The 14599-nt window shown below is 47.3% G+C and overlaps 1 protein-coding gene across 2 annotated transcripts in view; it reads left to right on the plus strand.

Annotated features, from left to right (window-relative positions):
- Nucleotides 1–14599, plus strand: part of MYOF (myoferlin) — a 160390-nt gene that overhangs the window by 135832 nt on the left and 9959 nt on the right. For both annotated transcript variants that reach the window (XM_077779775.1, XM_077779782.1), the window contains 8 exons: nt 835–960; nt 2770–2925; nt 3397–3488; nt 6381–6551; nt 7153–7301; nt 9351–9490; nt 11557–11645; nt 11738–11833. In XM_077779775.1, coding sequence (XP_077635901.1) covers nt 835–960; nt 2770–2925; nt 3397–3488; nt 6381–6551; nt 7153–7301; nt 9351–9490; nt 11557–11645; nt 11738–11833 — 1019 coding nt within the window. The remainder of the gene's footprint in view (nt 1–834; nt 961–2769; nt 2926–3396; nt 3489–6380; nt 6552–7152; nt 7302–9350; nt 9491–11556; nt 11646–11737; nt 11834–14599) is intronic.

Below are 14599 nucleotides of genomic sequence, written 5' to 3' on the forward strand. Positions count from 1 at the left end.
AACATCTCCGTGCAGCTCAAGAAACACCAGCATGTAAAGAACCACTAATTTAGAAAAATGATCAAACTGGTCCAGTAGATCAGTCCCAAAACCTCCCTCCCTTCCTCCGTCCCTCCTTCCTTCCCTCCTCTCATTCTTGTTCCTCCTTTTCTCCTGTTTTTGTTATGGAGGTATAATTTACATACAATAAAGGAATCCATTCAGTGGGTTGTGATATTTGTACATCTGTGTAAACCACCCCGCCCAACAAGGCAGAGAACATTTCCATCACCACAGAGAACTCCCGTCGCCCCTTCCAGTCAATTATCCACCATGTCCCATTTCTCCTGGCGACAGCCGATCTGGTTTATCACCGTAGATTGCTTGTGCCTGTTTTTACACTCCATATAAATGGGCTCATACCGTATGTATGTTGTGCGTTTTTAGCCCAACACAGTTGTGAGGTCCATCACGCTATCCTGTGTATCAGCACGCTGTGCCTTCTTAGTGCTGAGTGGTAGGTCATTGAACAGATATACTGCAATTTGTGTATCCGTTCTCCTGAGGATGAAGCTGCTTCAGACCTTCTCGTATCATGGGGACATGTTTTCATTTTTCTTAATGAACACTTAGGAATGCACTCTCTGCATCATAGAGTCACTGGATATTTAACTCGAGGAGAAACTGCCAGATGTTTTCCCCAAGGGGTTGTACCATTCTGCACTCCTGCTGGCGCTGTGAGGGTTCCAGTTGCTCCGTCCACATCCTCACGCCTGCTTGGTAGTGCCAGTCTTCCTGATTTTAGACCCCACCTGTATTTTATTGAGAAATGAAGAATCTGTTGGTGGTTTTCAGGTATATGATTGTGAACTGGAGAATGTAACAGAATTTGGGGGCCTGACAGACTTTTCGGATACTTTCAAGCTGTATCGAGGCAAATCAGATGAAAATGAAGATCCTTCTGTCGTAGGAGAGTTTAAGGTGAGCACCATGTGTGTTTTTGTTCTGTTTCAAATCCACCTTTAATTTCTTCAGAGACCTAGGATACAGGACAGCCAGACTCTGGGGCAGGGACTTGTCCTCTGACATCTGAAGGATGCTACAAGGTGATGACCAGGAAACGGGACACGGGCCGGGGGCAGAAGCCTCAAAGCTGTTCTCAGTGCGTTTCTTTTGTCCTGCCCATGCCATCCAAGCTTGAGTCCTGCCGATTCAGCGTCTCCAAGACCTCATTTCCGCTCCCTGTCCCCACTGCCTCCTCCCAGCCTTCCAGCAGGACCACCGGGCGACTTCCTGACCTTTCTGCCCTACTCCAGTCCATTCCCCACGCAGCCCGATCTGATCATGTGCCTTGACTCCTGAAAGATGTCGGGTTTGCATGGCGGCTCAAGTCCTAACTCCTTCCTAAGGCAGAGCTGGCCTTCCACAAGTGCTTCAGCGTCCTGGCCGTGGCGCCCTGCTGCTCGAGGACTTCTCCCACGCCCCAGACACACCTGGTCCGCTCACAACTCGGAGCCTCCGGGACAGGCTCTTCTGCCTTCCCTCTTTGTGGTCTGACAAACTCCTACTCATCCTTTTCAAGGCCAGCTCGAGTGTCACATTCTCTGTGAAGTGTTCCCTGGTGGCTTCTGGCAGAGTGACTCACTCCTGCTCTGGGCTCCCACAGGTCTGGCTCCGGCCACCATTAAAGCACCTTTCACACTGAAAGTATCAGCTTTTCTGACGGCCCCTCCCTCAACCACAGCCCCAAACCCCAGGCACCTGTGCTACTACTTCCCAACCCTTTCCAACGGCAGACATTGCTAATAGATCAGGGCTACCTAACCTACCCCTGTTCTCAGCATCCTTCTCACTGCGGCTTCCCGGCAAGCAATTAGAGAAGCCCTGTCTAACATCCCTGTGCCAGACTGGGTTCCTTGAGTTCATTTTTGGGTCCCTAATGCCTGGCACACAGTAGGAGGCGCTTATTACTTCACACTGCTTTGCTGGATGAGTGTAGTTGGAACTAAGACCCACATGTTCTGAATCCAACTTGAGTGCTTTCTCTTGTACTTAATCAAGCTCATTTCAGGATGAGGCGTACAGCCTGTCAAGCTGGCCCAATGGCTTGCTCAGTCAAAAAGCATTTACGGCGCCCCTAGACATGCCCAGCCCTGTGGCAGGTCTTGGAGATGGTGATGAACAAGACCCAGTCCCCACCCTCAGGAAGCTCCCAGTCTCGTCAAGAATGTAGACAACAGGTAGACAAGTGCAGTGCGGAGGTCAGTGCTGCAGCAGGGGTGAGTGCAGAAGACACATCTAACCCAGAGGCAATCAGGGAGGTTTCCTGGAAGAAGTGATACTTTTTAGTTGAGACCTGAGGGATGAAGAAGAGTGGCCGGAGGAGTGGGAGGGGGCTTTCAGGGGTGACACCAGAAAAGGGAGATCACCCTTAGCACTCTACTGGGTTTAAAAAATAAGCACTTTTATTCCTATCTTCAAAATATGTGCAGGGCTTCACTTTTCATCACCTCTTTTGCCACAATACTGGTCCATACGAGCTCTTGCCTCGATTTGTGCCCGGTCTTCCTGCTTCCGCCCTGCCCTTTCTTCTCCCGTGTAATCAGTTAAATACTTATTTTATCATCGTTTTACCTTCCCTACTGGAAATGTACACAGCGTAACAGATGTTGTTCCTTTCACAAAAGGCAGCCCCTGTGGCCGCCCCAGAGTGTACGTGGCCAGGGAGACCGGGAGCCCTCTGCCCAGGTCACCAAGGGCCCTGTGAGGACATCTGTGTCTCTCTCTTAGGGCTCCTTTAGAATCTACTCCCTGCCGGATGACCCCAGCGTGCCGGCCCCTCCCAGGCAGTTTCGGGAATTACCTGACAGCGTCCCACAGGAATGCACGGTTAGGATTTACATTGTTCGAGGCTTAGAGCTCCAGCCCCAAGACAACAATGGCCTGGTAAGAGTTTGGGTGTGGGGCCTTCTCCTGTAGCAAGATAATTACAGTCATCAGCCACAGTAATTGTCATGTTCTTTCTTTTGGGGCGTCTGTTATCTCACTAAGGGAAAGATACTCTATCCAAACAATGAATTCAGGAGGATTGTCCCAACGGGGATTTATCTGAAAGCTTGAAGGGGCTTTGGATCCTCTGGTTCATGCTTCTCATTTTACAAATGTGACCTCGAGGAGATTTGCACGGTGCCTCCTCCCTGCGGCCGCCTCTTCACCCCGCACCACTCTCCGAAGGCGGCTGGCAGTGTGCCGCACGAAGGGACACATTGCTCACACCTCATCTGAGGCGCGGGCACCAGAAACGCCACCTTTTCGGCAGTGTGGGAGCGGGCGAGGAGGCTACCGAGTCTGCCCCAGAAACTGCCTTGAGCTTGCACCCTGCGGTGACACGGCATGCCATCTGTTTTGTCCCCACAGTGTGACCCGTACATAAAAATAACACTGGGCAAAAAAGTAATTGAAGATCGAGACCACTACATCCCCAACACCCTCAACCCGGTGTTCGGCAGGTAACGAACATTCCTAAACTTTTTTTGTCCTTCGTTTCTCTAGGGCTTATGTATGAAGGACGTGACATGCGCCAGGCTCTGTTCTAGGTCCCGAGACTGTGACTATGAACTAGATACATCTTCTGGTCAGCAGAGCAGGCAGTAAACACGTAGGGTCACAAATGCAAGGGAAAGCGCCATGAAGAAAATAAAGCCAAGTCATGAGATGGGCTTCTCTGAGAGAGATCTGCTCTGAGCCTGGGAGGTCAAGGGGGCCCCGGCCCCAGGGAGGGGGTGAGACAAGGCCCAGAAGTCCAATAGGTTTGTGAGTTGCAGACCAGGAGGGCGGGCAGAGTGACTTCCCTGTAGCCACGTGCTGGTTCACACTTCCTGAATCCAGTTTGTGCTTATTCTCTGGGACATTCTGACTCCACCATTCGGGTCCAGTGAATGTATTAATGAGCCTGTTCAAAACCGAGGGGGGTGGGGCAAAAAGGGATGGGGTCAAAATGCCCCTCTGTCTTCTGCTCCTGAAAGACTCTTGAAAAAGCATTGGTTTCTTCACCATTACCACTTTAGACTTGTTTCTGGGCTGTTACACTGATCTCATCAAGGGGATGAGGTTCTTCTCACGGGGAAGGCACATCCAAGTCACCTCTAAATAGGACCCAGATTTTGCAGCTACAGACTGCATCCACATTTAATATGCTGAGCTTTTACTGGGTGCACGCACCCTCTGGAGTCATTTATATGAAACATCTCAACACCTTCGCAACTCTGAGGTGCCACTGTTCATCCCCATTTGACAACAGAAGAAACTGAGGCACAGAGAGGAACAGTGCCTAATGTGCCCAGCTGGTAAGAGGCAGAGTCAGGATTCAAACCCAGGCCACCTGACCGTAGCATCTGTGTGGTATCCATGCAAGGCTCTCTGTGGCTGCCACCATCTCATTCCTAGGCCAGCCGATCAGCAGGGCAGGGCGGAGGTCAGCAGCCCCACATTACAAGTGAGGGAACATCGAGCCCGAGCTCTGTCCACAGAGCTAGTACATGGTAGAGCCAAGATGTAGGTAGAAATTCTTGACCAAGCCCCAGGCTTTTTTCCAACATGCTTGGTAATGCTTCATCTTCACGGCAAAGCCACTACCCGTAGAATAAATGTTCTTTGGGCAAAACGTTTGTGAAAACAGTGTTATTTTCCCAGAACCTTGCCAAACGGGAGAATACTTTGTTCTTGTTTGCTGTGTGACCTATATTGTAACTTCTGGCTTTATTATGGTGCCCATCATTTTCTTTTCTACTCGTTTGTTGGTTTGTGTCCTTAGGTGTGTACCTCCCCCCCAACCCCACACACCAAAGTCTTTGTCACTCACAGTCTCTCAGGTTCACACACACTATTCTCCCTCACACATGCTCACAAACCTGTGACACACACACACGGGACCTCATGCTCACTCGGCTTCTGGGTGCACACATGCACACACCTGCGCGTGAGCACGCACACACACACACTGCCACACACCCCAAAGCTGCCTGCCAGGGCCAGGGAATGGAAATAATCCTCTGGCACAGCAATATGATCATTTTCCTTTTCTTCCGCTGATCCAGCCCTGAGGTCTAGACAGGAAAAGGCACGCAGGGCAGGAAGGAGGGCTCCATGTGAGGGAGACGGGGAGGCAGGGGAAAGCCAGCTTTCACGGGAGAAAGGCGGCCCTGTCTGAATCGTGCGTCTCTGAGGAGCCAAACGCAGGCTTAATTAAGTGGCAGGAAAAGTCTTGCTTGGAGCCACCCGGGGAGGAAGTGATGCTGTCAGGCTCTGCTCAGCCAATCTGTGCCTGGTGTGTGTACAGCCCCCCCCTCCCCCCAAGGAGATGCTGGCTCTGTGGCCCCTTGGATGGCTCTTGGTCCCTGGCCTCAGTCTTAGGGGGTGACTTTCTTCTCAGTGGAGACCCTCAGGGATTCTGGGACAGGAATTCAGGAAGGGGCAATCTTTCCTATGTGCTCAGCTATCGTTCAGTATATTCCTGTCACATCATAGCAACATCCAGATCATGTTCAACAGAATGTGTGTCTTCTATAGAATGTTAATTGCTGTTCCAAGAAAAAAGTATTCCTTCATCAAACCAAGACACCTGGGTAAAAACAGATACTAACTGCAGGACTTCTCAGAGCCTTTAGTTTGGCCAGAGGAAGTGCAAAAGAAGTGGTTTTCTTTTTTTTTTTTTTAATATCACCACTACCAGGCATTCAGCAAACCAATCATGCCAAATGCTTTCTAAACATTTCTTTGCCTGACCCTTATAACAACATAATATGGTAGGTACTGCTGTCACCGTTTTACAGATGAGAAAACAGCACAGACAGGTAAAGTAACTGGCCTGGGGTCCCACAGCTAGTAAGCAGCAGGGTTGGGATTCAAACATAGGTCTTTAAAGCCTGTGCTCTCCCCCTGAGCAAGCACATAACTTTGTATTGTTATTATTAACAAGTACTGCTTATCAAGTGTCCCCACTCACTGCCACCCAGGTGGCTGTGCCAGTTACCATGTCCTCCAGCAGCCATAGTCACTGCCTGGGGACTCTCTGAACAAATCCCTGGTTGGGGCAGGGGTTGTTTTTTGTTTTTTGTTTTTTTTTTTTCAGTTTGAGAGAGTGTGTGCACGTGTGAGCACAGTGGGAGAGGGGCAGAGACAGAGAAGAGAATCCCAGGCAGGCTCCATACTGTCAGTACAGAGCCTGACATGGGGCTTGAGATCATGATCTGAGCCAGAATCAACAGTAGGTCGCTTAACAGACTGAGCCAGCTGGGTGCCCCAGAGACCTGTTTTTTTTATTGTTGTTTTTCATTTGTTTTTTGTTTTTGAGAGATCTGGATAGAATCATAGAGATTCTAATGTTGTGTTTGTTTATTTAGAATGTATGAGCTGAGCTGCTACTTACCTCAAGAGAAAGACCTGAAAATTTCTGTCTATGATTATGACACGTTTACTCGTGATGAAAAGGTGGGAGAAACAATTATTGATCTGGAAAACCGGTTCCTTTCCCGGTTCGGGTCCCACTGTGGCATACCTGAGCAGTACTGTGTGTAAGTTGGCTTGGCCATAAATGTAGACCATTTGCTCCATCTAACATTTACACTTGGGGAAGCCTTGGGTCTCTACTTCAGCGCCTGCCTGTCTTCACTGAACCACTTGGACTCAGATATATACTGTTTTTAATAACTGGACTATCTTTGGGAGAATAGGGCCATAGCATTGCCCAACTCCAGGGCAATGCCCGCCACCCCCCAACTCTGATCAATTTTGTCATGTCCCTCTTTCCCTAAGTGCTTTTGTATCTTAGGGATACTTTTTGTATCCCTAAGTGTATCTGGTGAGATACAGCTTGAGATTTCTGGTTTATGAGCTTGCTTATTATGATGACCGTGATTTGCAGCCAAACCCCTCATTTTCATGGAGGAGCAAATTGGGAGGTGGGGCAAATATCAACTGGCTGAGGTCAAAGTAATTGTGGATTTTAGGTCTCTGAAATAATTTACAGATTTATAGGCAAAAACCAAAGGGTAGAGCCCATTCCCTGCTCCCGCATTACATGGGGACGCCTGTGAGAATAGGAGTGTATGTGTATGAATCCAAGAAGCAGCTCTGTGCCCCCTGGTAACTCTGAGCGTGGGCTGTTACTCACAGTTCTGGAGTCAATACCTGGCGAGATCAGCTGAGACCAACCCAGCTGCTTCAAAATGTAGCCAGATTCAAAGGCTTCCCACCACCCATCCTTTCCGAAGATGGAAGCAGAATCAGATATGGAGGTCGAGACTACAGTTTGGATGATTTTGGTAAGTGCAAAACCATAGGCTGCAAGCTGGTTACAAAGTATAGCAACTTTGCTGGGTCCGCTTTGGGTGGGGGATGGACAGAGCAGTGCCCTAATTATACCACAGGAGACTCTGCACACATGACTAACAAAAGCCCCATTATAGCAGAGTTTTGCTGTCTTGTCAAGTGTCAAAGTGTACACATTTTCTTGTCTGTCTTGGGTTTCACTTGACCTTTTTAGGTCATAGCTGCTAGAGCTTTGAACACAAAGTTCTAGTCATTAACTAATTTCTATGTAATGCATAATTAGCTCATACTTTAGCTCAAAAGTGCTCAGATGGTGGTGCAAGAATTTCTCTTGCAGCTTATTCCATCATTCTTCCAGCCCTTCTCTGAGAAGGCTCGGGGATGCATGGAGTTGGTTTGAGGACTCTTCTGAGTTCACATCTGGCTCACGTCTGAGCTTGGGGTCTTGCTCTTTCTCCAGCAGTAATTTATAATACAATTGGTCCTGACACATAGCCAGCTAGCTGTGCTATGACAAAGCCTGAAATAAGCTTAATAGAGCATAAGAGCTGTGGTGGTATTCAGGGTTTCGCAGGGAGGGAGGGCTTCCTAGAGGGGGTGGCAGAGGAGCTTGCCTTGAAGGGCACACAGGATACCCAGAGAAGGCTGAATAAAGACACACGGGAGTGAGGGCGCCTTCCTGATCCTCCACTGTCTTTCCTGACATTGCAAGAAACTATGCTTTGTTTCCCCATCTGAAGAGGACTCCGTCAATGTCAGGGGAGATTAAATGCTTAGGCGATATTGATGCCGCGGCCAACACAATGACTTACAAGAAGGATAAGGAATTAAGAGGACCCCCAGATAATCAACTCCCCCCAAAACTGTCTCCGTCACAACGATCATTCCAATTACTATTGTTACCTAACAAATCACACCAAGACTTAGCAGCTGAAAAATGCCCACTTTGTTTGGCTCCCGGTGTTGCAGGTCAGGATGGGCTCATGCACTGGGCAGTTCTCACCCGAGTCCCTCCTGTGCTCGGCTGCTGTCACATGTCAGGGGTGGGGCCAGATTCTAGTCCACCAGGCTCCATCGAGCTCGATGACCAGGACGGCTCGCACACATGGCTGGCGGTTGAGGCTGGCTCTTGACTGAGACTAATGATCAGAGCACCTACTCAGGCCTTTCCAGAAGGGCAATCTCCAGATACTTATGCTCCTTCCAGGGCAGACGGCTTCCCTCAGAGCAAGCGTCCAAAGAGGACCAACCACAAGCCACGTGGCCTCATATGCCCAGCCTGAGAAGTCGCACAGCATTCTTTCTCCACACTTGAGTGGTCAGATCTCTCTCCAGACTCAAAAGGAAAAGGACATAGACCCACAGACCCTACCTCTCAGTGGGAGCGGGGTCCGAGAATTTGAGGGCTGTTTATAAAATGCCAGTAATGCTAGCTTCTGTAACAGTTAAGCTTCCCCATGTCAGTGGCTTCACACAACAGAAGTTTATTTCTCAGAAATTGACACTAGGTATTCTGACAGGCAGCAAGCCTTTGCGTCTCACAGCTCTGCCGTTCTTCAACGCAGGCACCTAAGGTGGTTGTTTCTTCTGCATCCACAAGGGATGCATGCGAGGGTATCTTGCATGCGAGGGCTTTACTGTGCCCCGTCTGGAAGTGACACACATGTCACTTCTACCTCTGTGACATTCTAGCCAAACTAGGTTGTGTGGCCACACCTAACTGCAAGGGAGGCTGGGAAACAGAATCTGGCTGTGGGCCTCTGCCAGAAAAGTAAATTCAGGCTGCTATTATTTATACATTCTGGTGTGTTCTGGCCCTTTGCTGCTGGCAGCCCACAGGTCAGCTGTGAGCCTGGCTGGGGTAGGGGCCCAGGGTCAAGAGCTATCTCTATCAATGACTCCTTCACAAATCAAAGTTCACATACCGGCCCTGCCTGTCCGGTTTGCAGAGTCTGGGAGGGAGGGCTACATGCCCCTCAGGGAAATCTGGCTGAACTGTCTGCAGACACCGATCCCCGTCTCAATGCCACTTTGCATTCCAGAAGCCAACAAAATTCTGCACCAGCACCTGGGGGCCCCCGACGAGCGTCTTGCCCTTCACATCCTCAGGACTCAGGGGCTGGTCCCTGAGCACGTGGAAACGAGGACTTTGCACAGCACCTTCCAACCCAACATTTCCCAGGTAAAAGAGCTCTCCGTTTGAAGACCCATTCTCCACATCCCAGATGCAGTGGCAAGAGCTGACACAGATTTGCCTCTTTTATCTCTTTTGGATGCTTTTAGATACACAAGAAATAGGCAACTCAGAATAGCTTTATCTCAAAGGGGAAATAAATTGTCAGAATTTCCAGATAGCTCACTAAATCCAGACAGGAGGGTGACTTTGGCTCAGGATCTCTCCCTGTCTCTTGTCTGTTTCTCTCTCTGAGTCTCTGTTGGTCTCTGTACTTCCTGTGATCCCCTTCCTATGAATCGGAATGTTGTAGAGAGTTTCTAAGGGTTTCATGTTATAATGTAGCCCCAGTCTACTTCCAAACGTGGAAAGGATTCGTTGCCCCAACTTGGCCCAGCTGTCCACGGGTGCAGCCTGGTGGGGGGGTCTGGGGAGACACTGTGCTTGGCCCTACTTGGGTCAGGAGGTACTCTCTGACACCAAAGAGCCAGCGAGGAAGCTGGGCTGGGGCACAAGATGGCACATCACGGAGACCATGTGCATAGTGTGGGGGAGGGTTAGTTCCCAGCAGCTGTAGAGCATTTTCCAGAGAAGCAGGAGAGACATGGCAAATGACAAAAGAGCCCCAGCGGAAGCTTGTCATGAGGAAGACTCCTGGGCTGTGCCAGAAAGATTAGGATTCAGCAGGGTCTGGGGGTGGCTGGAATCTGAGTTTTAACAAGTACCTGGAGGGGTTCGAATGCAGGTGGCTAGGAAATCACAGTTTAAGAAATATTAATCTAATGGATGCAAATCATGTTGACACTGACCACACAATGGTGGACAAGCTGATCTCTAAAAAGTGGCTGCAAGTGCCCTGGGCTTACTAGTTTATTTTGTCACTCACTTACTGTTTTTATTCTGTTCCACATTTTAGTTTCTTCCTTTTCTTACTAAGTCCTTAATCAAATAAAATCTTAAGAAATTACAAAGTGAGGAAGATTTCACTGGGCAAATCCACACCTCCTCTATACCCCTCCCTCAATCCCTTCTACCTACCAAACTGGACAGACTGTAGCTGGGTCTTAGGAGACACCCAGATGCCTCATGTTCTGCATCGTGCTTGATGTATCATAGAACCTTGAACCCTAGAGATTAGTTAGAAGAGAGTCAGGATCGTAGGGAAATATATTCCTTTTCAAGAGTCCCTGTTAACTCAGTTTGATCACAGTGCATTAGGAAGCCAAACTGGTTTCCTTGGTGAACTTCTTAAAGACCAGTCTGAAGGCAGAGTTGACAAAACATCCAAAATCAGTTTGTGAAATTTAAATTGCTTCATGGGGTTGATCTAGTTTGTTAATGGCACTCCTAGCCCATCTGGAAGAACATTCTAGTCAGACAGATAGACTTGACTTGGTCTGTGGCAGTGGAAGACCTTTCTGGACCTCACCAAGATGGTGCCACAAGTGTCAGCTGGGCTTTCAGCTTCCCCCTTCTTGCACGTCTCCTCCCAGGTGGTGGGCACTAGCCAGCCGATAGCAGGGAGTCCTCAACTTTGGGGAACAGTAATGTTGTTTGGGTCTTTCCTTTGAAAGTGCCACGTTGTAAGTCTTTCTTTTACGAATGAAATACCATTTTACGTTAGTTTGATTTTCTATCGGGAGGTAAATGGAGAAACCCCTGTGTGTTACAAAGCTGGGATTGATCGCAAGTAGACAATGTGACGTATAGAGTTCTCAGTGAGGGACCTAACTTTAAGTCATTGAAAGAGGGTATGTGAGCATGTTTGGGGGGATGGGGGTTGTTAGTGATGTGAAGTCCTCTTCATTAACCAGAGAACACTCAGGCGATGATAGAGTGGGCACACGCAGTCATCAGAGGCTTCTGGTGAGAGTGGGAAGTGGGGGCCTGAATGACACTGAAGATGGATGATTCATCTTGGTTCACGCTCCTACTCTACTCTTTTTGCCTTCGATATGGACTAATAAGTTAGCAAGCCCAAAGAAACAGTTTCACCTAGAAAACATGAAAGAAAGCTCTAGGCTTCACTGCTCATCATATAACTTGATTTCTCTTTTCATTTTTAAATGATTTAGGGGAAACTTCAGATGTGGGTGGATGTTTTTCCCAAGAGTTTGGGCCCACCAGGCCCTCCTTTCAACATCACCCCCCGGAGGGCCAAAAAGTAAGTACCCTTGGGACCCTGCTCTGTTGGACTGGGGTGTTGGTGGAGGGCCAGAGGAAAAACAAATCACCTTCAAAATGTGCTCATTTCAGGTACTACCTGCGTGTGATCATCTGGAATACCAAGGATGTTCTCTTGGATGAAAAAAGCATCACAGGAGAGGAAATGAGTGACATCTATGTCAAAGGGTAAGTTTGGTAGGCTAGCTTGCCTTTGACAGATTCAAGGAACAAAACTCTCTCTTCATGAGTCATCATTATGGAAGGTGTTCGTTCTAGGATCCTTGGTTATTTGAAGTTATTTCCTTCCATTAATGCAATCTGCTCAGGAAGCTCCAGCAGGACAAAGGGAGATTGAACAGAAGGAGAAGAGGTATCTGTGTGGATCATGTTTAGGAGCGATCTAATAACTGTAAGGACTCATGAAAAGTTCTACATTTCTCGTTTAAGAAAATGGGTTCAGTTTATTAAGCAGATTAGTTCTTTTTAGTCATGCAGTCCATTTTTATTCCTTTTTGATACCTTGAGTAGCCCTAGAAATATAAGTAAGGCTTATTAAATTTCATTTTGTATGTATTTTACTACCAGCAGCCAAAGTCCATGGGAAAGAGGAAACATTAGCAGATTTCCAAAAAAATCATTGATTCCAACAGCTTTTATGGGATGCCTGGATGAAATATGTGAAGTGCCATAGCTGCTCATTATTCTGTTACTCATAGCATTCAGTTCCAGATAGTCCATGTTGATGTTAGTTTCATGTTATGCCCTGGATCAAAGATGTTGAGTACAGAATGCCAGACACTGGAGCCACACTACCTAGATTGAAATCCTGGTACTTTCCCTACCAGCAGGGCAAGTTAGCAAACTCACTGTTTCCCATCTGGAAAAGGCAGATAATGCAAGAACCCACTGCTCTGGGATATTCAGAACACTGAGTTATTCAAAGCATTTAGGACAATGCCTGGCAGAGAGTAAACACTGTGTGTATTAGGGTTCTCCAGAGAAACAGAACAAGGAGAGGGAGAGAGGAACAGAGGGAGATTTACGATGAGGAATTGATGCACATGATAATGAAGGCTGAGAAGTGATTCCACCATCTGTAAGCTGGAGACCCAGCAAAGCCCTTGGTATAGTTTAGGATGAGTCCCACCTCTGCCTTTTGCTCTGTTCAGGCCCTCAACAGATTGTCCTCCCCAGTGTGGGTGGCCTTGTCCAATCTACTTCACCTAGTCCACCAATTCAGATTCTACCCTCATGTAGAAACACCCTCACAGACATACCCAGGATAATGTTTAATCTGGGCACCCTGTGACCAGTCACACTGACACAGAATATGAACTATCACGTTGTGTTAAGTAAGTATTATTACTATTCCACATAGACCAGGTTTGGCTCTTTGATATGTAAAAGATTTGTTGAAATGTAATACATTCATAAAGCATTAAGAAAGTTTCCCTTTTGATCCCAAATGGCCTTCAGTCAGATTTCGTTGAAGACATAATTACTATCATTTGGGCTCACAGTAAACAAGTAATGTTTCATCAAGTTCATTATTCTTTCTCATTTCAGAAACTTATTACCATTCCCCAAGGAAAACTAATCCTAGCTAATTATATATATGCAAATTTATCTGACTATCATAAGCATTGTTTTTTTCAAATCACGGAAACAAACTCAGGTAATACTGGACTGAAAGAAAACTCCTGTAAAGTACCACGTCCTATTTGCAGTTAAAATCTAAATACTATATGTGAAAAGATGAATTATGTGTAAATAGCATGTCTAGCACTGTGCACATATGGGTATTACAAGCAAAGTTATATGCATGTGCACACAAAAACAAAGAGTAGTTCAACTTGTTTTAAAATAAAAATGTGAAAAGATTCCTATTGAAAATTAAATGTGAAAAGATTCAGGAAAAAGCAGTTAGAGCTTCAGGGGGTGAGCAGTCTGGGGAAGGAAGATGGTAGCAGATGGTAGCACTTTCGGGATATGATCAGGAAGGGAGGCCATCGATGTCCCAGCCAAAGAGTGTAGACTCTCTTCAGTGAGTTAATTTAAAACCTTAAAAGTGAAAAAGGGGAATCTCTCATCTAATCTAGCTAGTCAATTAATGAACTAGCAAAAACTACATCTATTATAGTTGATTGATATTAATAATTCCACTACTAATAATAGGATCTAATGTTAGCACGTGACTTTCTAGTCTCCATGGTCCTTTGAGGCAGAGTACAGGCCCAGACTTTGGAGTCAGACCTACAACAGCTTCATAATTCTTAATTAAGACTTAATTCTGTCTGTTGCTGGCCGTGTCACCTTGTGGAAGTTATCTGTTCTCTCTGAACCTTGGTCTCCTCATCTGTAAACATGGAGATAGTTATATAGTTGTTGGCAAGAATAAAACAAGGCATGCTAATAAGACTGGTTCACAGCAGATGATCGGTAACAAAGTTAAGGATTCCCCCTTCACATTCTGGTGCTTCTAAGTCACGATCTTTCCTTCTGTCCTCATGTCAACCACATGAAGGGGCTACATATTGTTACCTTCATTTTACGGATGGGAGATGAAGCCCAGAATAAGTGGCAGATATCATAGCCAGGCCTTCCCTCTACTGAGAATTTTTTTAAGAAACTCCACAGTTGTGGGCCACCTGGGTGGCTCAGTCGGTTAAGCGCCCAACTTGGGCTCAGGTCATGATCTCGTGGTTTGTGGGTTCAAGCCCCGTGTCGGGCTCTGTACAGACAGCTCCGAGCCTGGAGCCTGCTTTGGATTCTGTGTCTCCTTCTCTCTCTGCCCCTCCCCGTCTCTCAAAACAAAAATAAACGTTAAAAAACCATTTTTTTTTAACTCCACAGTCAATGCCACTGTGATTCTAGGTGCCGTCGGCGTGGAGAACCACGCATTCTACAACTTTGGCAGGCTAACCTCCAGTGTTCCCCTGGTTCCTAACACAA

The sequence above is a fragment of the Crocuta crocuta genome, unplaced genomic scaffold (assembly GCF_008692635.1).
Source record: "Crocuta crocuta isolate KB4526 unplaced genomic scaffold, BGI_CrCroc_1.0 scaffold170, whole genome shotgun sequence".
NCBI lineage: Eukaryota > Metazoa > Chordata > Mammalia > Carnivora > Hyaenidae > Crocuta > Crocuta crocuta.